Genomic DNA, 25,867 nt, shown 5'->3' with positions numbered 1-25,867 from the left:
GCGAACGAGCACAGCGAAGGATGAACGCGGAGTCATTCTAGCCACTGTAGCGGGAGATGAAAGGCGGTGATAGCGCGAGGAAGAGGGTGTAGCGAAAGTGTAGTGCCGCGCAAGACTGGCATTGCCGCGATGATGGCTACGAGATAGCGTCAGAGTAGCGCGCATCGTCTGTATGGAAACGAAGCGCTGCATGAGCGGAGGTCCGTCTGCGGCGGCTGTTGTGAATCGCGCCCACGCGTAACCCACGCGCTGCCTCTCGCGATCTCCCGCTTTTAGCGAGTCCAGCTAGTGGCGCCTTATGCTTTGTCGAGTATTGGCGAGGCATTCGCACCACACTTCGCTCCGTTTGCTACTAAAGCCCCTCCATCCTGGTCGGCGAAAACGCGTATGGAGGGGCTTTATTTGCTACGTGCCACACGAGACAGAGAGAGAGAGAAAATGATTTAATGAAAGGCAGGGAGGTTAACCAGGACTGAGCCCGGTTGGCTACCCTACACTGGGGGAAGGAAAAAGGGGAGAGAGAGATTAAGAGGAGAATAGAAAGTCCACTCTTGATATCGCCGACGTAGCAACAGATCTCTGTTCTATCACTGATTATCAATCAGTCCGGGTCATAGACGGTCACTCACACACGAGACAGAAAACGCGCGTATCCAGCTGCGGTGAAATTTCGCATCGGGGAGTATCGTAATCGTCGGTGAATTTTTTATTCCTATACAGAAGCATAAAATGCGCAGTATTGCTGCAAAATTTCGGGCCGAAAACACGTACGTCTGGTTAGTCTCGTGACCATAGTCTCGTTTTGGACATCACGGCGCCATCAGGACGTAAAATGCAGCGACAATAGCTGCAGTTTCCTCCAGGTTTCCTCCGAGTAAACGCATCTTGAAGGCTGCTTTTGCGGGCTGCATGCGAAGAGTCGGAATTAATATAAGAGCCGAAAGCACGTCACGACCACTATGTTATAGACATTGCTCATTCTGTGGTCTTCACCGCTTGCCATCAAATAAGTGAACATGTTCACGCACCAGTGGCGTTCAAAACACGCAGCCATGATCTTTTTCTGGTGCCTAATTTGCGCAAGAACGTGGCCTTCGAGATCCGTTTATAATCATTGCTAGAGTCGCTTGGGATGGGGGGGGGGGATTTGGACACCGCCTCTCCGTCACAAAAGTAGAGTTATATTGGCTTCATAAAATTTTCGACATAAAATTTGTGGTTGGCTGCGAGCTAATTCAGACAATCGTTTGCACAGTTTGCACACCGCATACAGCCGGTCACCAAAAATAGGTGGTCTCCAAAACCCGGCTCCATCGTATGCAAAAGCATAGCCTTTGAGAAACTCTATGGCCTTTAATATATGCATTTTAATAAAGACAGAGTACGCCCCAGTAAACAAACTTAACACTGCCGGAAGTTCATTATCATCATCAATCAGTTTCTGTTATGGTTATGGCGCCAGCTCGTGCTACTTGATTACTGCTACTGATTACTTTATAACTTTGCACTCGCGTGGTTGTGTAGGCGAAATAGCGTGCTGGCTTTGCGTGTCAACAAGCCCGTGACCAAACCAAGCGTTACGGTTTTAACGGAAGCTAGCCCTGCTAGCGTTTCTGCAATTTCGCCTGTCTCTGACTGCAGTGGAGTAGCGGCTGTGAAGTGCGAGGTTACGTAGTGCGCACTTCGCTGCGACGCGGTTTTCAATGAACCCGAGTCGTGAAACGCAGCTGAAAAGACTGAAGTCTTTGATACACAGCAGCGAAACACAATTAACAGCCGTATTAGAGAAACTGAAATGGTCGAAGGACGAGGTCCTGAAGAAGGTATGTAGACTGTTTTGTTGGACCCCGGTGACTGTTGTGATCGTGATCCCGTCACCCGCAGTAAAATTTACAGCAGTGCAGAATTGAGGCGGACCGTGTTGGAATATTGATATGAGGGACGCCACTGTGACGTCCTTCATCGCCCCATGTGCAGCTTTTCATGACATGAAAACTGACCAAATGATCAAACACTGATTCACCCTTGAATTTTTTTATTCCAGAAGGGCTACGTCGTGTGCCCTATAGATCCAGGGCACACAATGCCCGAGGCATCACTGAGCTCACACCTTGACCTCTGTGCTTGGCTCAAGGAGGGATATAGCAGACAAGAGAAGGTGAGGGTCAATAAAGGAGTGTTGTGCGACTATCGTCTCTTTATATTTCCAGAGTATAGTGTTTGTTGTCATGTGCCTTTATTACTGGGTGGTGCTTCGTCAATTGGCTGGGCCAGCCAGGAAACTGGTCTCTATATGTGGAGGCAACAACATCATCATATTGTATTGCATCTTATTGCAACAAAGTCTCGCTAAACCGGAAGGGAAATAAAAACCAAAGAGGAGCGGCCACATTGCTTTGAAATTTCTGCACAATTTCCTTCTGATATCATAAATATAGAATTTGTAATATCTATTCCCAGACCGAGTACTTTTTTATTTTTTAATTTTTTCAATTTGAACTGTTGAACGTGTGGCGTATGAAGGGTATGTTAATGAAAGTATACAGGCTCTCCTCATGTGGAAATTATAACTGTACTTTCCATAACTTATTCACGTGCCAACACACAAAACTGTGTTTCATCAAAGTGTATATGTTGGCTTCGGTTAATCTCCTCTCGTGTAGTCCTCTTTCCTGGGCATATAACACGGGGGTTGTGAATTTGAAAATAAATCGAGACAGTCTTAGAAGTTCCAGAAACTTTTTTGCATAGAAACACGTTAAATGTACAGAAACACCATGAAATTCATGATGTTGTGGTGAATTCATCAGCATTGCAATTTAAACACAGTCATAGAAATCGTGCCTTAATTTTTCTCCACTAATAATCAGCCTATTCCTGTCTATACTGATTTGATACTTCATTTTAGGATTCCTTTAAATGGCTCTGCACACAAATACCAATAAAAAGCATTAGAATAGTAAGCATTTGGGCTAGGTGGTTTGACATTATCTTGCAAAGGGGAGCACAGGAGTGTTCCGGAAAAATTTTTCCGCAACACTTCTGCGCTCCCCTTTGCACAACAGTAAAAAGCAGTTTTTGCAATACTTTACAGGATTGTGCTTTTTAAGTGTCCTGCAGAACAACTATGAATATGGTGGATATTAGTGACACTTCCCCAAGTCATTCTGTTGACATCAGCATCTTGCCTTTATAATATGCTAACCATTTTCCCTATTTGTTGCTGAATGCAGGAGGCTGCCCCACCAAGCTCTCATTTCTTTTATACAAAGTCCACATCAGTTGTTCCTGTGTTAATAGGTGAGGCGGTGTGTGATGTGACCTCAGTGAATTGACTTTGTCAGCCTTCATCCATTCTCCATTACAGATAGGGAAACTCAAAGCAAGATAATTACAGATGCAGCTTTCAGAGGAGATGTTCCAGGTAAGCTATTGCAAACAAAAAAAGTGATTGTGCGGATTTAATAAGTTCACTTCATATGATCGATGCAAATTTTTACATTTTTCTAACAAATAGGATCAGGCTTCCAACCAGCTGCTGTGTCTTCGCTATTCTTCTGCTGCTTTGATATATTTATAGATCTACCGGATTTGTACTTGAGTTGTGAAGTATATTAACAGACTGTCCAGAATACATCAATAGGTTATGGCACGAATTTACTTTTGTACTGATAACTAAGCATGAGAGTGGCATTTAAGCAATAAATTATTATGCTATGTTTTCAGATAGACCCATACGAAAGCAAGGGAAATGATGCTTTGCAGTGTATGTAGTAAAAACAGGATGTGCGCACATTGTGCTAATGAAAACATGTATGCTCTTAAGTTATAGTGTCATGCATTATGTTGTCCACAAGGAACATTTTAGTTTCATTACAAGTTATGGCTCATAACAAAATATAATTTTCCAGCATTTATATTTAGCCAAATTTATGCAGATATGCAATATGTATATTTTTAATGAGCTTTTTGGTGCAAAGCGATGAAACATCATTAGTGTTAAAAGCCAGGGTTTTTCAAATGGAACTTCACTTATGACTTATATTTGGCGCAGCAATTGCCTACTCAGAGCATATCTGTATTGCATGTGTATTTTAACAGGAAAATTGATGTTGGGTTGAACTAAAGGCCTCCAGCAACACGGTGCAATATATTTTAATTGAGCAGGTGTCATTGTTTTTTTGGATAATGTTGTATTTCAATCATGCTAACCATTCGTAGCAAGTCGTATTAACACTGCAGATTATTTTCAGCTCATCTTGCCTCTGCTACGGCCACCATAATGATGCTCTTTGTGGCAAGACTTGTGTATCCTCGCTTAAGGATATCCTTTTATTCTTTACTGAATGGTACTCCTTTGGAACTTAACAGCAACACTGTAATGAATAAATGCATCATACTTGCCTTTGCTTGACTTTTCCGTGGCTCTGTCTTGCATTCTTTGTAATCACAGCGCATAAAGTTTCATGTGCATTGTTGTGGAGAAAACAAATGGAGAAACATCAGAAACAGTTAACGCAGGCAAGAAACGGCAAAAATTGATAGGGGAAGAAGATTGTGCATTGGTAATATTTTACAATTTAGCACAGAATATTTTCTGGGCTTAAAGTTTGTGTGGTGCATTGTATGGTCATATTGGAGCAAGCATGTCACCCCACCATTGCTTTTTGTTGTAGATTTTGATAATATCATGAAAACTGTTGGTATTCTCAGAATTCTAGCTACACAGATGTGCTGTGAGGAACGTGCTTCAATTCCATGTTTCCAACCTGCACCCTAAAATCATTAATTCAAAGTTAGTGAATTTACTGAAGTAATCGAAAATGATCACAAATTTCTGCTGGCATGAATGATATGTCACCAGAGAACATAATCGTATTTCTAATGTATGGTTTTTAAGAATTACTTAACCTTCACTGGATCATCATCCATTATAGCAAGCTTCATCAGTATTAATGTAACTGTGTTTCTATGTGTGATCCACATGTTCACTGTACTTGACAGTTGCAGTTTCTCTTTCCGGCTTGACATTGTGGGATAGTTCTTGACAAAATGACACTGCTTATATACTGCAAACAGCCGAAGTTTGCCAGAAGGTGAAGAATGGCGTGCCACTGACAATGGAGCGCTGCTTTTCGGAGCTCACTGCTGCGGAGAGGTTTGCAGTCTACGACTATGTGGTTGAGCGAGCAAAAGCCACAAACAAGACATCTGCTGTGAAGCTTGAGGACCTCCAAGTCAACTTTGAAAAGAAGCCTGACAAAGGTAGGCTGATTAGCGGCGAGTGTTGCTCAGGTATCAAGGGCTAGAACAGTAACCCAAATATTCGCATTTTACATGGCATAAGCCTAGTTCTCTGCCTTTGGAACATGGAGCAGCACTCTCATCTTTCTTTCCTATTACTTGCTCAATGCAGTTGCTTTTGGGGGTAGGGTCACTGCATTGGCCTTCAACCATTACACTGGCCTGAGTGGTGCAGGCGCTAATGGTTTGCAATACCATTAGCGAGTTGACCATAGCAGAGTTGCGGAGTGGTATTTCTGGAGTACGAATGATTCCGGAATCATTCCACGTTTTCCAACACCCAGAATGGAATGATGGCACCATTCGGACAGATGGAATGGGAATTGAATAGGAGCCCAACATTACAAAATGGAGTTAGAATGCAGTAGCGCACCCAGGATCTCTGCCAGGGGGGGGTTTACAGTTTGCCAATACCATCTAAACAGCACTAATTTCGATTTCTTCACGGGAAATTGTAAAAAAAAAATTCGCTTTTTGCGAGTGTGCAGACGCTTGCGCGTCTTACATCTTAGTTGCAGTACTCAAATGCGTAAGGGAAGAAAATGGGTTAAACAAAAGGGGGGGTTAAGTCGGCCTCAGGGGGGGGTTCAACCCCCGAATCCCCCCCCGTCGGTGCGCCACTGTTAGAATGGAATGGGCTCATAGTCTCGGAGCACTTAGTGTTTATTTTAAGCGAGACTAGAAAACTATTAAATTTGCCAATTACACTAGACTGCCAATTTATTATGTTTCTCAATTTTTACTCAATATGGCTCTCTCAATATCTGCCCATAGGTGACTTAGTCTGCCTCGGTAATTATAAAAAACACTCTATTCTCCATATTCTACACTTCTGATGACATGAAAACCTTTCATTACAACACAGAAGTGCATTTAAAGACGGCAACCTTTAGTTGTAGTTAAATCCTTGACTGTTAATGGGAGTTAAATTCAGAACTCCTTAGTTTTAGTGAGGAGTTGTCAAGAATAATTCGATTAGCAAGAGCATGCTTGGCCAACAAAGGAGCAGGCCAAAAACAGTCACATCGCTAATGCAGACGTGCCAACTCTATAAATTGGAAAATGTTACAGTGGAAGCCAGAAAAATATGAAAACTCATTGAAAAATACCAAATATATATATTTTTTTGATATGTTGACTGCTTATCAGTGATTCGCAGACTTTGTTCTGAAGGGATGATTAGGTAACTGTTATACATTGGTTTTATCAGTTGATGTTGCTGCCACGTGAGTACATCCATATAATGTATGGATAAAAAAATTGGGCCATAAAAAATCACTCGACAATGGTATTTTTTTTTTTTCAGGTTTTTTTACCCTAAACTTATACGCAAATGAAAAATGTGTGTCAATACGGCAGTTATAAATGAGCGCTAAAAATAGGGCATTTTGTGATAAAATCGTAAAGGTTGTCAGGTATGCAAATGGTTGCACCCTGAGCGGGTCCACGGTGATTTGGAAAGTGCGCCGTGTTTTTTCGCACACTGTCGGGTATCCAGTAGGTCCGATAACAGGTGATATGTTAATGAGAGGCATGCAGGAAAATGGTGCCTGTTAGTGTGCCAGTAAATGTGAAAAAAAAAAAAAAGGCAGCAGGACTTCAGCGACTCCATCGGTTAGGAACTCATCTACTCATCTACAAAATTGAGATGGTGATCATAAAGAAGAATGCTGCTGTTATCTTTATGATCACCATCTCAATTTTGCTTCCCTGCTTTTTCCTCAAATAATTGTGCTCACTCACTACAGGGCACATGATATAAGATGAATTTGCGCTTTGCTTTACTCGAATAATTAATAAGCTAAGGTGGACGAATATTAAATAGTCAAACCTAGATGCATATATTTGCAGCAGGGATATTTACAGCGGTATAATGAGGTACCAGGAGTGTATTGATTAGCGCAATAAAGACAGCTCACTTTATCAGGTACAAAGAATCAGTTTTAAGCACTAAATAACTTATTTATCACTAAAGAACTGCATGAATATCCTCTAAACCACTTTTAGAGCCTCGTTGCAAACAAACTCGATAAATGAATGACTGCTGATGAAGTAGGTTTTCAAAAATGCCAAATGCATGGTTGCTGAAAAAAGATGAGACAGAAAAAAAAATCTTTTGAAGGACTTGTGGGCCATGGACACTTGTAAAAGGGCCCGTTGCAAAGAAAAATCACTCGGAGCGTAAAAAATCTGCTACATGACTAGACAGCCTAAAGCACTAAATGACAGAATACAAGTAAAAGTCGGACATCATGTAGGCTTCAGTTGCAAGTTCTAAATTAAAAATTAAATTATGGGGTTTTACGTGCCAAAACCATCTCTGATTATGAGGCACGCCGTAGTGGGGGACTCCGGAAATTTGGACCACCTGGGGTTCTTTAACGTGCACCTAAATCTAAGTAGGTGCACGTTAAAGAACCCCAGGTGGTCCAAATATTCGGAGTCCCCCACAAGTTCTAAAACAAGGCTTGCATTGCCCATTTTGTTTCTGCATTGCTTTGAAATCTTGTGCGGTTGTTTCACCTCTGATAAATTGTGACTCTTTCTTTAGCAGACAGAGAAAAGTAACCATACTTTAACATTTTGTTGCAAAATATTTGCCTATTTTTTCATATTTCAAAATACTGAATAGTTACTCTTCAAATACAAATATGAATAATGTGAAATATTCCATTCATATTTCAAGCTTCAAGTATTTACCCATCATCTATTAATTAGATTACATTCAACAATACCTTGAAGAGATAATAGGCCACAAAGAATGTTTGTTATTGTGCGAAAAAATGGTATGTGGCATTATTCGTTACATTGTTAAGACTTCAAAAATATGTTTCTTTTTTTGTCGCTAGGCTTGCAAGTGCAAGCAGTTATCCATTATAGAGAAGGCATTTCATTTACTGGAATTGGAACAATGGAATGAACCAGCTCAGCCACTCCAGGAGTGTGAATGGTCCGACTCTCACCATTCCAAGGTGTTAAAGGGAGTAGAATTATGGGGATTGCTACTCTCCGAAATGGAATAGATGGTTCCACTCCGCAGCTCTGGACCACAGCCTCCAATTCAGTTCATACTAGTTTTACCCACTGTAATGGCTCAATTGCTGTGGTGTTCGGCAACAAAGTGCCATGTCGTACGTACGATTGAACCCTGACCTGAGCAGCCACATTCAAATGGGGGAAATATGGAAGAATGCTCATGCATTGATATTTAGATGTGCTATGTTAACGAACTACCACAATCAATTGCTCAACCCCAATATTTTATGCTTTGTGGCAGGGTTTTATATGCATTGTTTCTAGATTTCATGGGGCTTCAAATTTGTCCATTCTTCCGGCTTTCCATTTACAGACTTGCTATATTTGGCAAAATACTGGAGAGACCCTTATGAAGTTTCACTGTACTGTGCATTGTCTCCCTGTTTGAACAAAACTAGGTCCACATTTCACTTTAATGTATATACTCATTTAACTTTTTTTTTTTTTTTGAGTAAACATTTTGTAGCTGTGTGATGGTGACATTAATGAGGGAGGAGGGGGGGGGGGGGCATACAGTTTGAGAACACCCATACTGTTGTATCATATGCAAGATATGTTGCAATTTTCAGATGAACAACACCAGCCCAGTGAGCTGGAGTTGAAGCGACAGATGCGAGACTACAAGCGTCGAAGGCAGTCTTATCGGGCGAAGAATGTCCACATTACGCAGAAGACATACACAGAGGTAACACATTTTATGTTCAGCACCTCCCTGGTGCCTTGGAAATCTGTCTGCATGACAAAGAAGGCTGGCGATTCATGACAGCATCTACATTTCCTTTTTTTTTTTTTGCTCACCTGATTGGAATAACTGGATATTTGGTGGTATGATCCCTACAGATATTGCTTCAGTCTAATAAAATGTTGGCTGTTACTGATGACGTGTAAGATGAAACATTTATATTGAATAATACAGCAAACAGCTGTTTGGACATGTTTTGGTTAAAAAGCAATAGTTTTAGATGCTGAAACCATACCTGCCAAGTCTCCTGAATTAGCTGTACAAAGAGCCGAGTTTGATGACATTGTACCATTGTACAGCTGAGAATGGCATTTCCCATAAATCATACTTCCCAATTATGGCCCTCAAATACCGGCATTAGTCTAGCCGTATACAAGAAAAGCCCATCGGTGTAGCTGAAATGAATTGACACGTTACCATGGAGCCATAAATGCACTGTAGCTCATCATCAACATGTTAAGAGAGGATTACTAAGCCAAGCTACTGCCACGCAATGCCTGCACTATTGCGTTGACAAACTCGAAGTTCATGCTTAATACTGCACTTTTCCGCAGCATCTCTCTGTAAAAGGCATCGAACTCTTACAGTGCACTGTAAGAGTTCTTGTAATGAGCATTCCTCTTCATCACCTTTTTTCCCATTTTGTTTGCTTGTCTCCTCGATTCTCAGGTTTGTAACGTGGGCAGGTTCATGAAGTGGACAGAAGTCTAATAGTGGTCATGTGCTTGTTGTTGTGCAGATGACAGAGCCATCATTATCATAGTATGGAATTTGACTGAACACCTTCACTTAGTGGCATCTAAGCATTTCTGTCCCCACCTGTTCAAAACAGCCTTGAGCTCTCTCTTGTGTCCTCTATTTTTATAAACTACGGCAGATCGTGTCAGCCTTATTCAGGATGCAGTTTGGCTATCCAATATAATAGAACATGGGCGTATAATGTTATCTAGAACATGAAAAACTTTTAGCTTATTCAGTGGTGAGAAGTCGTAGCATACCTGCTGATTTGTTTAGACTTGTTTTACTACTGGTGTTATGCTGTCAGTAGTAGTGCCCATATGTTGTCATTATCCTTGTTGTCATGTTTGGCATATCTGATGGGCCATTTGAAAAAACTTGCCTCGGAAGAGTATGTTGCAGCTTAAAAAAGTGCCTTCTTGTTCTCATGAAAATAAGCAGATAATTGACTGAACATTAGACAAGCAATGTGTTAGCAAGTTTATGCATTGAACTAGGTAATGTGTATAGTACTTATTGTAAGGGTCAAGAGTTTCCTGTCACATGAATTGTTCCATGTTCCCAAAGTAAATCTGACATCCTGGCTTTCCAGATCCTCAGAGAGGTTATTGAAAACCAAACCGAGTACCTCAAGCAACTTCAAACTGGAAATGACGAGGGAGCTGGGTGTTCACCAAGGTATTAGCTGTTATGCCTTACTCTTACCAGTTTTCTTGAGTACACTTTTAGACAGGCAATGGTTCTTACTGTCATTATTGTTTGCCATTTGCTTTGGGTAGTGATGGCTACCCCTGATTGTAATGCCCCATGCCAGATTCCTTTACAGAGCTTTCTTGTTGTGAAACACACTGACCTTTTATTTATTTTTTATTTTTTTTGCATTGATTCTGATTGCAAAATGGAGGTCTAGATAACAAGTTCTAGTTGTCTTGCGAGTTAACTTACAAGGCATGCTAACTTATGAGTTGTCCCAGATAATATAGACCTGGACTGAACTTACCGGAAAAGGAAGGAAAATAGTAAGCAAGGTGACCACTTCCACTTACCACAAACAGAATTTAACTTGCGATTTTCATCAAGTTGTATGAAAATTTCTCTGTGAGGCTTTTTGTTCTTTAGCTTCATGTTCACCTTTTATACCAGAACACATTACTTTGATTTGCAGTATTTTTGCGTGGCCAAATTTCCAGCTTGCCAGACTAGAACATTAATTTACACATTTGAACCTGTTGATACATTTTTTAGGGTAATACAAGAAAAGAATGTCTGATCCAGAAAAATATAATATCCAATAACACATGTCGCATTATTGTGTTAAAATCTACTCTCACACAAAACCTTATTTGAATGTGTAAGATGCAACAAACTATTGAAAACCCCTCTCTTAAAGGGACACTAAAGGGAAAAATGATTTTTTCTGTATCAGTAGATTACCCTTCCACAATACCGAAAACAGCACTCTTACCGCGAGAAGCCACTTGGTAAGCTAGAAAGAAACTAAAAACACAGAGGCGAGTGGCGACGCCACCTTGAAGTTCTCGCACCAGCTCAACGTGACGTCATGGATTTTGACAGCGTCTCCTAGATCTCAGTTAATTCTTTAGCGGCAAAGATTGACTACATTGTGCTCTAAAGCTCATTATGGTTGCCTGGTTAAACATTCAAAAAAGTGAAGCATTGAAAGTCTAATGTTAAAGCGTTAAATTTTTTGGCAGTGGTTGAGTCATAATTAACGAAGCTTGTAATTTACATCTGGCACTTGGCTCCAGTCGTGGATAATAACAGCCTGTTTTCGCGCACTGAAGCCCTTTTTCAGTTTCTGCGCAGCTTTGTGTATTTAACTAACTGTGCAAAGTACTGTATTAACGATCATGGGACAGCATCCATGAACGGGGAGTGACCCTTTGTCTACCTCCTCTTGGCTTCTCACTTCATGAGCTCTTACAAAAATTGGTGACCGGCGATGACCTGAATGTGGCGATCACAATTATTCTAGGCCGCCTGACAGGTTCTGCATAGTGAGTTTCCAGTGGCCACATATGGCAGTCATTGCTGCGTCAGTGGTGTGCCATGAGTGTAACAGCCAGGAAAGCATAAGAAACGGTAAATTATCAAAGAGGTTCTGGCTGTATGTAGAAATCCCAGTGGAATAAAACTGCCATCATCATTGCTTAGCGGAGTGGATGATAGCCCTCTCAAAGTTTCTTTTGGTGACTGCAAGTAGATCGCTCCAAATTTCATCAGAATGTGAATTTTTGTTATGTTCATTTTCAGACTGGAAGAAAAGGATGACATAGAAAGACAGCCACAGCCTCGTACATCAGAGCGGAGGGATAAGAGGGAGTCATCTGTGGTGTCATCAAAATGGAGGCGTAGTCGTAGCCCTGATACTAATGGTCGCAGCATGGACAGAAAGCCTTCCGATGAATCCCACAGCAGACACAGGTTGGTGTGTGTGTGTGTGTATTACGCAAGAGCTTGTTACGGAGCAATTTACAGAGAGAATGTTAAAACAACTGCTGAGCTCTTTTAACCTGTAAAACATGTTTGCTGATCATGCGAAGACAATGTGCATATGTATTTAAGGCACACTGAATGGTATCGTAATCATTTGGTGTAGTGCAGAGATCTTTCTTGCAGTGAAGACTTGCCCTTTAATTTGAGGAGCCCTTTGTGTCAAATGCTCGATGCTTTCTGACTTTCCAGTTGATCTTTTAGTAATGTTACGAAGGCTGTGAACAGACCTTTACATTGATGGTAGCCATGTTGCAGTGGGCTAATTGCTCGTTTTGTGGGTCCACATTGAAATATGCCAGCCATTCCTGTGGGTTTTAGGGTGCTTGTGTGTTCTTCTTGAGCATGCTGGACTTCTCCATCATTGGCAGAACTTCTTATTTGCAGTGATGCATGTGCACTTTGTGTGGCAGTAATGTGTTAGAATTTAGATAGGCAATTCAGTTCTGCTGAATCGCGCAAGTTGGATGAAGGTTTATGAAAGGAAAAATTGTCATCCAACCCCATGTGGCGTGAAGCTACAAAGGAAACCCATATGGGTTTTTCGAAACAAAGATTCATAGTCGAAAAAATATTTGTCCTGGTCGGGGATTTGAACCCGGGACCAACGCTTTTCTGGGGCGGTCGCTCTACCACCTGAGCCAACCAGGAAGCTAGCAGATCGCAGCGCGAGGGCGAATTAATTGACAACTCGAAGCACAAGGACACTTAATATGGCAGATCAGTTCTGCAGAATGCCGCAAGGTAGAGGAGGGTCTATGAAAGGAAACATTGTCATCCACCTGTATGTAGAACGAAGCTACAAAGGTAACTCATACGGGTTTCTCAGAAACAAATCTTTGTAGTTGACTGAAAAAACAAACAGGAATGTATCAAAGAGGGTCTACTGTACGTAGAAATCTCTCAGGAATAAAGGTGTCATCATCTGCTTAGTGGAACGGTGGATAGCCCCCCTTGGAGGATAGCCCCCCCCCCCTTGTAGCTTCATGCTACGTATGGATGGATGACAATTTTTCCTTTCATGAATCTTCTTCCTTCTTGCAGGAGTCTACAGAACTGATTTGCCATATTCAGTGTCCTTGTGCTTCTAGTTGTCGATCAATTCGCCCTCGCGCTGTGATCTGCTAGCCTCCTGGTTCAAATTTTGGTAGAGCGACCGCCCCAGAAAGGTGTTGGTCCCATGTTCAAATCCTAGACCAGGGCAAATTTTCCCTCAACAACGAAGCATTGTTTCTGAGAAACCCATATGGTTTGTAGCTTCGTTCTACATACAGGTGGGTGGTAATTTTTCCTTTCTTGCATTTAAATTGTGCACTTAAGCCGTACTCGATTGACTTAATTTAACCTGCAATTTCAGTTGTTACATAGTGTGTAGTCAGTTTTTCTTTGCGGCGCTATGTTCACTAGTGCTGAAAGCTAGTTCAGGTATGTTAGTGTAACTTCGGAAGAGCAAATGTCTGTAGGAACAATGCAAACTAACGCTACCTAGGACATTTACAGTAGAACAGCTGCCGTGCACCACCACCGCCCACATAGGAAATTAGCTTAATAATATAGACATTAATTTTTGGTTTTGCAATGTGTCACAGGGAATAAATTTTTTTGTTTAGTGCATTCTTGTCAGTAAAGGAGCCTGAAACTGTGATAATCTTAAAAGCCGTTTTTGAAACAAGTCCTAAATATCATGCTCCATCTCGTCTATTGTGATAATGAATGAAGCCTTATGCTAGCAAGCGATTATGTACTAGTCAAACTTGTGTTATTCAGGTTACTGTATTTACTCTAATCTAGGCCGACTCCGATTCTAAGCCGACCCCCCTCCAAAGTCTGAAGCCAGAAAAAAAAAAGCTTACCTAAAAAAAAAAAAAGCGTGGACCGGGTTCACAAAATGAAAACAGCATTTATTGAATATGAACATGCCGAGCTCATTCTACGTCATCATCGCTGCTAGCCTTGTTGCTATCTTCCTTATCGCTGCCATTTTCAAACAGTGCACTATATTCAGTACCATCGAGCACATTAGAGATGCTGCACTTTTTCAAGGAGCGCACGATCAAAGTTCCCAAGCAAATGTCATCCACCTTGCGGCGCATGCAAAAAGCATCTCCCGTTGCCCCCTCCAACGACAGACGTTTTTCTCATCCATGCCAAAGTCCTGCCCGGCTTGAACGTTTGACGATGCCTCTGCGACTAGCACAACTGTTCGTTACAAAGCGGCGGCGCCTGTTTGGTGCCATTACGATAACGCCATGTCGTACGCTGATACTGCACCATTGCCCCCTCCAACGACGGTACGTGTTTCTCATCGGTGCCGAAGTCCCGCCCGGCTTGAACGTTTTACGATGCCTCTACGGCTAGCACAGCTGTTCGTTAGAAAGCGGCACTATAGTGGCATCGCCTGTTTGGTACCATTACGATAACGCCACGCTGCACGCCGATGCTGCACCATACCAATACTACTGATACGACACAGGTCAAAATGGAGACGTTGCTTGTGTACTTCAGTTGGCTGCTGGCATGGCTAGTAGCGGTTGCGATACTGACTTTTCTAGATGGCGCTAACTATACACCATATTTATCAGTTTCAGTTAAAAACTGTCGCGTTTTTCAAGATCCTCGAATCTAAGCCGACTCTAGAGTTTCGTATATAATTATTTGAAAAAAACTTTCGGCCTAGATTCGAATAAATACGGTAATGTGTTTACCTGGAGCATGAGTCTTGGTACAAAAGTAGGCTTTTGCTCTGTAAGATGACTTGGGTCAAGACATCACAGCACATACTGAAACATTAGGGATAAATGTTATTTTGAATTGGAGGCTCTAACATCAATGTGTCTTTGTTATTGCAGGTCAACAGAACGTCATGAGCACAAAAAGCATCGGTCTCATCACCACAAGAGCAGACACAAGCACAAGCATAAATCGAAAGACACTGAAACCTTGCAGTAGGGCCATTTTTTCCCCCAATTCCTTGAATAAATCTGGACTGCTTTGCATATAGTCATTTCATATTCAAAGGGACACTAAAGAGGAATATTAGTTATGCTGTGTCATTAAATTTGCTTCTGCATAGTCAAAATGGCCACTCTTACCATAAGAGGAGGCTTAGTAAGCAAGATGCAAACCAAGTTATACAGATCCCCTGCACTGTGGGAATCGTAAAGCATTAGCAATGAGGCCAAGAGGGTGCACTACCCACCAGCGGCCACATCACAAGGGAGTCCTATCACCAACCGAGCCACGTTTCTACATGCCTTGGCCACTTGGTCACGACCCACAGCTATATTCAGGAAAGTGGATGCATATACTGGCTACCCCAACTAAATGCTGCCAAGAATTAAAAAAAAATTGCTTGGAGCCAATGGACATTTCAACGTGAACCGTCCAGTTCGGTCAGCATAGGGGTCGCTCACTAAAACCATATGTGATGAGATCATGTAATGATTATCGCTTGTATCTTGGCAACGGTGCTATCCACGTGCCTTACCATAGTATTGTTTAGAGGAAAGAAGCCATTACTTGACCATGCATGAGTCGCATGCACAGATGGCGCCGTTGTCACGCCATGCTATAATGCAGTCGGAGCTAAATTTGGCCTCTCGCGTTGAGGAAGCTTTAGCTTGGGCCCAACTCCGATGCCACCTTTTCAATTGCATGTAAAATGCAGAGATGCTTTCTGAGATAAACCCTTGACTGATTTTATGAAATTAGTTGCATTCGAGAAATTTAAACTCTGGTGACTGTGGGAAGCTTATCTTTACTTTAGGGCCTCAATTTTCTTACAAAAAAAGTAAAAGAAAATTGGTAAAATTCATCTGTTGGAGCATCTAAAGTAAGCAAATTAGGTATATTGACACGAGTACAGTTAAACCTGCTTATAACGAACCTCCATATAACGAATTCCTGGATATAACGAAGTTTTTCGATTCCCCGCCGTTACTCCATAGAAGCACATGTATTTGAGACCTCTACGTAACGAAGTGGCAGCGGGAGACCCCCTCGATATAACGAATTTTCCCCTCCGACCATCTAGAGACTTCGCCCCAAATTTTGTCATTTTTGCGCGAGCAGCAACCGGAAGCACCTTCTCCGCTGCGATGGAATGCGAAGTGAGCGCACGTGTGCGTGCGTGCGTGTGCGAGGCGGCCCTGCATCCCTCGACCCGGCGATCTTGTCGCTGCGGGCGTGACCTTTCCCCCTCCCTTCATTCAAATCTGATCCTGCCGCTTGCTGTAGCTGGCCTAGACCGCCAAGCCGGCACTCTCTCCTTTTTCAGCTGATGTTGCCGACGCGCTGGTACACGCTGTGGCACATCAGACTCGATGAGCGCGGAGCGCTGTCAAACGCTGGCGGCGTGTGGAAGCGCCGCTGGAGAAGCGAGCGAAGTGACCTTCGTGCTGTCTATCGCTTCAACGCAAACTGAGCGCCGAGAACACAGCACGCAGAAAGTTACGAGCCGCCGACGCACCACTGCCCCAACGCAGATCGCTTTCAAGATACGGCCTGCGGGACCGCGCGCCGCCCCGCTATCCCTCCCCCCTCGCTCCCTCGCCGGTGCCTCGAGCGCAACGGAAGAAGGCGCGCTTCCTACCTTCGTCTAACATCGGCGGGGCCGTTTCACGTTAACAGAAACGGGGATCAGATACACACCGACAATGACCCCTAAAGTAGACATTCCCTTGGAGCAGCGGCAACACCTTAAGATCACGCCCATACCTCGCAACATGCACCCTATTCACCACAAAGACAGAAGAGCAGATAGGGCCAAAACACTCCACACGAAGTTTAAGGCAAATAAGGCCGTAACGTACGTGGACGCGGCGGAAATACCAAACCGACCAGCCTTCTCAATGGCAGTAGTGAATAACGAAGGACGACTCATGTCTGGAGGATCGATAAAAGCGGCTAATTCAGAGGTGGCGGAAGAAGCGGCTATAGCATTGGCAATCGCTGCCACCACCAGTACCATAATAATAAGCGACTCCAAATCTGCAGTCCGAAATTTCGCACGGGGTTGAATATCCCCTACCGCCAAATCCATCATCAATCGCAATCGTAACCACCGCACCATCCAAATTATCTGGACTCCGGCCCACGAGTCGCTTCCCGGTAACGAGGCCGCCCACAACCAGGCTCGAGCATTCATCCTCCGAGCCGAAGGCCATCGACCAACCGGGGACGAGGTTACCGGAGCCGAGAGACCGGGACTGTCGGCGCTCGACCGCATGGTAACATATCAAGAGATAACACAACATTACCGTCTAGCCAGATTAGTTTACCCCCCCCCCCCCCCCCCCCCCCCAGCGCACAAAACGCTTACGAAGAGACAGGAAATCGTTTGGAGGCAACTCCAAACGAATACCTTCCCAACCCCCGGAGTACGGACTTCTTCCCGAGAAGACCAGGCATCAACCATGACAGCCTCAGTGCCGCCTACACCGATCGTGTTACAGCACCCCCGGGAGCCACCGACGTTCCGCGGATCAACATTTGAGGATCCGGAAAGCTGGCTGGAGACGTACGTATGAAAGGGTCGCAGTATTTAACAACTGGAACAGCGACGACAAGCTGCGCCACGTCTTCTTCTCATTGGAAGATGCTGCCAGGACGTGGTTCGAGAATCGGGAGTCGACCTTGACAACATGGGACCTGTTCCACCACGGCTTCCTGCAGACCTTTACAAGCGTTGTGCGCAAGGAAAGGGCCGAAGTTCTCCTAGAAGCCCGAGTACAGCTGCCCAACGAGAACATCACGATTTTCACGGAGGAGATGACTCGCCTGTTCAAGCACGCCGACCCCGACATGCCAGAAGAGAAAAAAGTTCGCTTCTTGATGAGGGGTGTCAAGCAAGAGCTCTTCGCGGTATTGATACGCAACCCGCCCAAGACTGTTGCTGAATTTATTTCCGAGGCCACAACCATTGAGAATACGCTCGACATGCGGACAAGGCAATATAACCGCCGAACGCTGGCCGCCAACAACATCGACGTTCAAGCACTTGGCAGCGACGACCTGCGCGAGACCATCAGAGCGGTCGTTCGCGAGGAACTGCAGAAGTTCTTCCCCAAGTCGCAGCCTCAAGTGGCATCTATCGCGGACATCGTCAAAGAAGAAGTTCAGCGCTCATTTGGAGTTCCCGATGTGCAGCCGCAATCGCTGCAACCCCAGCCGGAAGCGCTGACCCACGCCGCCGTCGCCCGTCGTCAAGGCCCCCCTCCGCGCTCGCGCCAGGGCCCCGCAACGCCGCAGTTCCGACGTCCACCACCGCCGCCGCCAGCACGCCCGTCCGTCGTCCAGCGCAGCTACCCGAGAAAGACGGACATTTGGCGCGCCCCCGACCACCGCCCGCTCTGTTATCACTGCGGGGAAGCCGGCCATGTCTACCGCCGATGCCCATACCGCGAGATGGGCCTACGAGGGTTCGCCGTCAACGCGCCACGTCCACAGTTTGGCGAGCGGCCACGTGATATCGCCGACTACATCGCCGGAACGCAGTGGAGACCCCGACGTCCTTCGCGTTCGCCATCGCCGGGACGCTACCTGTCGCCGCAGAGCCGACCATACACTGGCCTAGCCCCGGGCCGGTCCGTGAGCCCCTATCCGGGAAACTGAAAGCAGCAACCGATGGAGGTGAGGTTGCTGTACGACGCAATGCCGAAGATCCTCCGCCGCCCACGAAGAAGATTCGCGAATCATCACGACGATGTATTAGCACGCCGCCTGGAAAGAGCCTTGAAGACAACACTTCGCCGCCGCAAGAAGACCGGCCGACGCGACGTAGCAGAAGCGGAGCAAACCGACGCAGCCGTGATCCGACGCCACGACTTAACCGTAATGCTAGCCGACGGTCTACCGACTTAGACGTACTGATCGATGGTCATAGTGTCACCGCTCTCGTCGACACTGGAGCCGACTATTCTGTCTTCAGTGGCCCGTTCGCCGCCAAGTTGAAGAAGGTGAAAATGGCCTGGCAAAGACCCGATATCCGGACAGCGGGAGGCCACCTAATAACACCGGCTGGAATCTGCACAGCGCGAGTCACGGTAAACAACCGCACTTACCCGGCGAGCTTCGTAATCCTGCAGCACTGCTCCAGGGATGTTATCCTAGGCATGGACTTTCTAAACCAACACGGTGCAGTCATCGACTTAAGGTCCAAGTCGATAACGCTTTCAACGCACAGAGCGATACCACCGGATACAAGCATCAGTTACCATGCCTTGAATGTGCTAGAAGAACAAGTCACCGTACCGCCGCGCTCCAGCGTAATGATGTCCGTCGGTACCGAAGTGCCTGCAGACATGGAAGGCGTCATAGAGGGCGATCATCACTTACTGCTCGACCGTGAAACTTGCGTCGCTAGAGGCATAGCTGAGCTACGCGAAGGGAAAGCAAGAGTGATGCTCACGAACTTCAGCCACGAATACAAGCACATTAACAAAGGCACCACGGTCGCCTACATCGACGAAATAGTACGAGCCAGCAGTGCTTTCGCCTTCACGGATTCTAGTGCACCTGCAACGACGACTGTAGTATCTGAACCAACTTTCGACGTCAACCAGAACCTTCCCAGGCATAAGAAAGAACAGCTAAAGGCTCTGCTCCTGCAATACAAGGACTGCTTCTCGTCGTCGTCAAAAGTTCGACAAACCCCTGTCTCCAAGCACCGCACCATAACCGACGAATATGTCCGCCCAATCCGTCAGAGCCCGTACCGAGTTTCGGCGCGCGAACGCGAGGCCATAAGGCAACAAGTCGACGAAATGCTACGCGACGACATCATCCAGCCGTCCAAGAGTCCGTGGGCGTCCCCCGTGGTGTTAGTGAAGAAGAAGGGTGGAACCCTACGTTTCTGCGTCGATTATCGTCGCCTCAACAAGATCACGAATAAGGACGTATACCCCCTCCCACGGATTGACGACGCCTTGGATCGACTCTACAACGCAAAAGTATTTTTCGTCGATGGACCTCAAAACCGGCTACTGGCAAATCGAAGTCGACGAGAGGGACCGGGAGAAGACTGCCTTTATAACACCAGACGGACTGTTCGAGTTCAAGGTCATGCCGTTTGGTCTTTGCTCGGCACCTGCGACTTTCCAACGCGTCATGGATGCAGTACTGGCAGGCTTGAAGTGGCAGACTTGCCTCGTCTATTTGGACGACGTCGTTGTGTTTGCCTCAAGCTTCGAAGCACACCTGCGGCGCCTTAAAACAGTTCTTCAAGCAATCAAAACCTCCGGACTCACGTTAAAGCCAGAAAAGTGCCGCTTCGCATATGAGGAGCTCTTGTTCTTGGGCCACATCATCAACAAGTCTGGAGTGCGCCCCGACCCTCAGAAAACTGCGGCCATCTCCAACTTTCCTCCGCCCGCCGACAAGAAGGCAGTGCGTAGATTTCTTGGACTGTGCGCCTATTACAGGCGCTTCGTCAAGGACTTTTCACGGATCGCCGAGCCACTGACGTACCTCACGAAGGCCGACGTCGAGTTCAAGTGGGAGACGCCGCAAGTCGAAGCATTTGAAGAACTGAAGCGACGCCTGAAATCGCCGCCAATAGCGCATTTCGACGAAAACGCCGATACCGAAATCCACACCGACGCAAGCAGCGTAGGACTCGGCGCCGTGCTTGTGCAGAGGACTGACGGACTAGAAAGGGTCGTAATTAAGTTACGCTAGCCGGTCGCTATCGAAGGCGGAAGCAAATTATTCCACAACAGAAAAGGAGTGCCTCGCCATCATCTGGGCTACATCAAAGTTTCGTCCCTACCTCTATGGCAGGGCCTTTAAAGTTGTGAGCGACCACCACGCCTTGTGTTGGCTAGCTAACTTGAAGGATCCTTCAGCTCGCCTCGCACGATGGAGTCTTAGACTTCAAGCATTCGACATCGCCGTCGTTTACAAGTCCGGGCAAAAGCACTCTGACGCCGACTGCTTTTCTCGCGCCCCCGTCGAACCGGCGCCACAAGACGACCAGGATGACGACACTTTCTTGGGACCCATCAGTGCCGACGAATTCGCCGAACAACAGCGAGCCGACCCGGAACTAAGGAGCCTTGTAGACTACCTGGAAGGCAAGATCGTCATTGTGCCGAAGGTGTTCAGGCGAGGATTGGCGTCGTTTTTCTAACGACGTTCTCCTAAAGAAGAACTCGCCTCTCCGAGCCAACTACCTCCTCGTGGTAACCTCAGCATTGTGTCCAGAGGTTCTGCAAGCGCTCCATGACGACCCAACGGCTGGACACCTCGGTTTTTCCCGCACGCTCGCGAGGATACAAGAAAAATACTACTGGCCTCGCCTCTCTGCCGTCGTCGCCCATTACGTAAGGACATGCTCGAGACTGTCAGCGACGCAAAACACCGCCGACAAGGCCAGCCGGACTTCTACAGCCGATCGAGCCACCTCGCCGACCGTTCCAGCAGATCGGGATGGACTCACTGGGGCCTTTTCCGACGTCGACGTCCGGGAATAAATGGATCGTCGTAGCTACGGACTACCTCACCCGCTACGCCGAAACAAAAGCCTTGCCCAAAGGCAGTGCCGCCGAGGTAGCCCGATTCTTCGTTGAGAACATCCTCCTGCGTCACGGTGCCCCAAAAGTCCTCATCACCGACAGAGGCACGGCCTTTACGGCAGAACTCAAGCCATCCTACGATACAGCCAGACAAGCCATCGCCGGACCACCGCCTACCACCCGCAGACGAATGACTTCACCGAGCGCCTAAATAAGACCATCGCCGACATGCTGGCAATGTACGTCGACGTCGAACACAAGACGTGGGATGCCATCCTTCCGTACGTGACCTTCGCATACAACACGGCCGTGCAAGAAACGACGCACATGGCGCCGTTCAACCTGGTCTACGGAAGGAACCCGGCAACGACGCTTGACGCCATGCTACCGGACGTCACCAACGAAGAAAATCTCGACGTTGCCACTTATTTGCAGCGTGCCGAAGAAGGTCGACAGCCCGCCCGCCTGCGCATCAAAAACCAGCAGAGGACCGACAGCCGACACTACAATCTTCGACGACGCTACGTCGAGTACCAGCCCGGCGACCGTGTTTGGGTCTGGACTCCGATACGCCGACGAGGACTTAGCGAGAACCTGTTACGTCGCTATTTCGGACCGTATAAGATCATCCGACGTATTGGCACACTGCGCTATGAGGTCGTGCCAGACGGTATTTCGCAATCACAGCGGCGCCGAGCACGACCTGAAGTCATCCACGTGGTGCGTCTTAAGCCTTTCTACGCACGCTGACGAACTTAGGTCCTTTGTTGCTTTGTTATTATTTTTTTCCCTTTCTGTACGCGTGTTTTTTTTTTTTTTTTTTTTGCTTTCGTGTTTGTAACATCGGGACGATGCTTTTTAAGGGGAGGGCATTGACACGTATACATGTTTATCTTTCACCGGTGGCCGCTTTCCACCGGCTAACAAATGTTAAAACGTTATCACTCGGCGCAGGACGCGCCTGTATCGGAAGTTTCTAGAACGTTATCGATGCTTCTTTCCGTTGCCTGTTTTCACCGACGCTTACGTTATCTGATTGTATGACCGACGCGAATTGTCTAGAACTTTCTCGAAGACACACGGGCTCCAGGAAATAATCTGGAACATTCGATGACTCATGTATAAAAGCCGACACGTTTCGCCGCTGATCAGAGATTTTGACGATCGCCGACTGTGTTCGCCGCTATCGTTGTGCTTTGAGTGTAGCTTGCTTTTGTGGGCACAGGTTCGCCCAATAAACAACCAGTTTCGTCACACACTGTGTTACGACTGTTTTCTTCACTGTCACTACTACGTGACAGTATCAACGACATTAATCATTTTAAAAAATGTCACAGTTTCGCCCTAAGGGTGAAGCAATGAATGCGATAGCAACACAGCAATGTCATAGGAAGTAAGGTGAGCGGCCTTGGTAGCAATATGAATTGTAGTAAACATGAGCTGATTAAGTAAGCAGGTGTGCTGCGGCGTAAGTAGACCGACATGAAGAGAGACTCGATGACCACGAGAAGGCGCGTGTGAAACGGTGGTGTTGATGAGAAGCGCTTACCGTGGGCAGCGCGTGCGAAGGGACACACCTGTAGTGCTGCACTGCCGATCTGGGCAGCATTGCATGTGTAGCGTGCGTTGGAAAATGTGGCCCGACTATTACTAACTGAATGTACAAGCGTGGTGTGAGCGCGCACAAACAAACATGAATAGATCACACTGAATGACTGCAGCCAACGACTGTCAAAACGCTGGCAGCGCAACGTACCTTCGGCCGCGCAGCGGGCGAAGGTACGTACGGTCTATCGCTTCAACGAAAACTGAGCGGCGCATAAAGGTCAGAGCCGTGTGGAGATAAGAGGCGGTGCGGTCGAACGAACGACGAGCGCGGTTGTTGGCAGTAGTTGGCAGCGTAGAAGTGCGCCCCCCCCCCCACTCCCTCCGGCGCTGGCTTCCCGCTTCCTTGCTTTCGCGTGGGAGAGATAAGAGACTGTTCGGACGAGCGACGAGCGCGGTTGTTGGCAGAGAAGTGCCCCCCCCTGCTCCCTCCGGCGCTGGCTTTCCGCTTCCTTGCTTGCGCGTGGGAGGAGTGCGTTCGCTCTCCGTGATAGCGCGCGTCCCCGCACGCTTCCGCTGGGGCATACGGCGCGCGGCGAAGATTTTATCTATACGGAACCTCACGGCGACAGCGACGACGACGGCGACGCCGACGGCAGAAATCCGGTTGAAGTGTCCATATAATTGCTATCGCAATAAAAGAGAATCACAGACGTTATTCAATCTGTTACATCAGACGTCCTTAACCGTGTGTAGGAAGAACTTGAATATCGTTTCGATATGTGTAGGACAACTAATGGAGGCCACATCAAACTGCACTGAACAGTTGTGAGACCTGGAGAGATTTCCTTTTATTTGGTGAAGAATTCACATTTCTATCTTGTATATCTTTCTATCTTGTACCTTAGGGAGGCCAGGCGCACGCAGAAGAAAATACGTCGTCGTATGGACAAAATATACAACGAACGATGGTAATCAGTCTGTAACTTGGTAGACCCCCGCAAAGCACTCTCGCGTATGGCGAACTCTCCAGGGCCTTCGCTCTTCTCGGCAACGCCACCCCTTTAAGGCACTGGCTCACCAACAAGGCTGCCGAGAAGTAGATGTTGGAGAAGACTTTTGTGTGGCAATTGCAGCTGACAGAGTGCTACTAAAGAATCTTGAATTGTTTGAAGTTCCCTTCATGCAAGTTTCGGCAATGGACGAACCTTTCTCCATGGAAGAACTGTAGGCTGCTCTAGCCATTTGCACGCGTTCCTCTTCGCCCGGCCCCGACAACATATGCTAACGATAACGTATGCTGCTCTCCACCACATTGACCATCAAACACGAGAGATCCTGCTGCGTCATCTCAACTTCTCATGGAGCGACGGTGTTGTTCCCTCTGAGTGGAAGCGTGGCCGTCTTGTACCAATCTTAAAACAAGGAAAGTCTTCCCTTGACCTGAAATCATACCGGCCTATTTCTCTTTCCAGCTGTGTTGGCAAGTTAATGGAAAGGATGACCCGGACGTGCCTCGAGTAGTTTCTTGAACATTACAATGTTTATCCAGACGGAATGACAGGTTTGTGGTCGTTCGTCGGTCGACAACGTCATTAATCTTGTTGTCTTCGATTCAACGACAGAAATCATTCAAACGCCTCTAAATTTGTAGTACTATTTTTAGACATGAGGGGCGCTTATGTTAATCTGTCTCATGAAGCCATTCTTGACGCGCTCCTGGCTTCTGAAATCGGAGGCCGAAGTTTTCGGTGGATTCGAAGCTACCTGATCCAAAAGAGCTTATTTGTATTCACCGAAGATGGCCAAACGACTGACCACGACAACAGCCGTGCAGTTCCGCAAGGTGGCGTTTTAAGCCCAGTTTTGTTCAACCTGGCTCTGATTGGGCTGGTGGAATCCCTGCCGCAGTCTGTCTGTCAATTTACGCAGATGACATCTGCATCTGGGCTTCCGGAGTAACTCGCCCGCAGGTTCGCGCAAGGTTACAAAAGGCTGCAATGATGACGTCTACTTATCTTCAGAGGCAAGGTCCCAGTGTGTCAACAGAAAAATGAGCTTTGGTCGCCTTCACGCGAAATTCGATGGCTGAATACCCTGTGTCTGTTAATGGCCAGCCTGTCTTGTACAAGAGAACCCATCGATTTTTAGGGATCACTGTCGACCGCGACCTCTTCTGGAACCCCCATGTATCTTACCTAAGGAAGAGACTCATCTCTATCAGTCACTTTTTCAAAGCCATTACCAGAAAAGCATGGGGACCGTCGGTGTGTTCTATGCTGCAACTGTACAAAGCGCTCTTCATGGGATTCTTGCGTTACAGTATTCCGATGCTGTCAAGTGCCCGGAGGACAAACCTCAGAGTGCTTGACAGCATGCAAGATATCAAGCATGTAGAACCTGTTTTGGACTACCGTGACGAGCTTCAACAGCCGCAACAATAGCCATTGCCAGGGAACATCCCATCAGTATGTAT

General features: G+C 46.3%; 1 protein-coding gene across 2 annotated transcripts; it reads left to right on the top strand.

Moving 5' to 3' along the window:
- The first annotated feature begins 1,422 nt into the window (after window positions 1–1,422).
- On the top strand, window positions 1,423–15,330 carry LOC119460984 (U11/U12 small nuclear ribonucleoprotein 48 kDa protein). Of its 2 annotated transcripts, none has more exons than XM_037722152.2 (9): window positions 1,423–1,823; window positions 2,048–2,158; window positions 3,234–3,300; window positions 3,368–3,424; window positions 5,080–5,265; window positions 8,910–9,025; window positions 10,413–10,498; window positions 12,095–12,265; window positions 15,184–15,330. In XM_037722152.2, exons 1-9 carry the CDS (start codon window positions 1,704–1,706, stop codon window positions 15,281–15,283), a joined length of 1,014 nt encoding a protein of 337 aa, XP_037578080.1. In that variant the 5' UTR covers window positions 1,423–1,703; the 3' UTR covers window positions 15,284–15,330. The 2 variants fall into 2 exon arrangements, with proteins under 2 accessions (XP_037578080.1, XP_037578079.1); XM_037722151.2 differs by having other exon boundaries at window positions 1,424–1,823; window positions 2,045–2,158.
- The last annotated feature ends 10,537 nt before the right edge of the window (window positions 15,331–25,867 follow it).

Source organism: Dermacentor silvarum, chromosome 8 (assembly GCF_013339745.2).
Source record: "Dermacentor silvarum isolate Dsil-2018 chromosome 8, BIME_Dsil_1.4, whole genome shotgun sequence".
Lineage (NCBI taxonomy): Eukaryota > Metazoa > Arthropoda > Arachnida > Ixodida > Ixodidae > Dermacentor > Dermacentor silvarum.
Note: the sequence above shows the minus strand (reverse complement) of the source record. Positions and strands in the feature narration are given on the sequence as shown.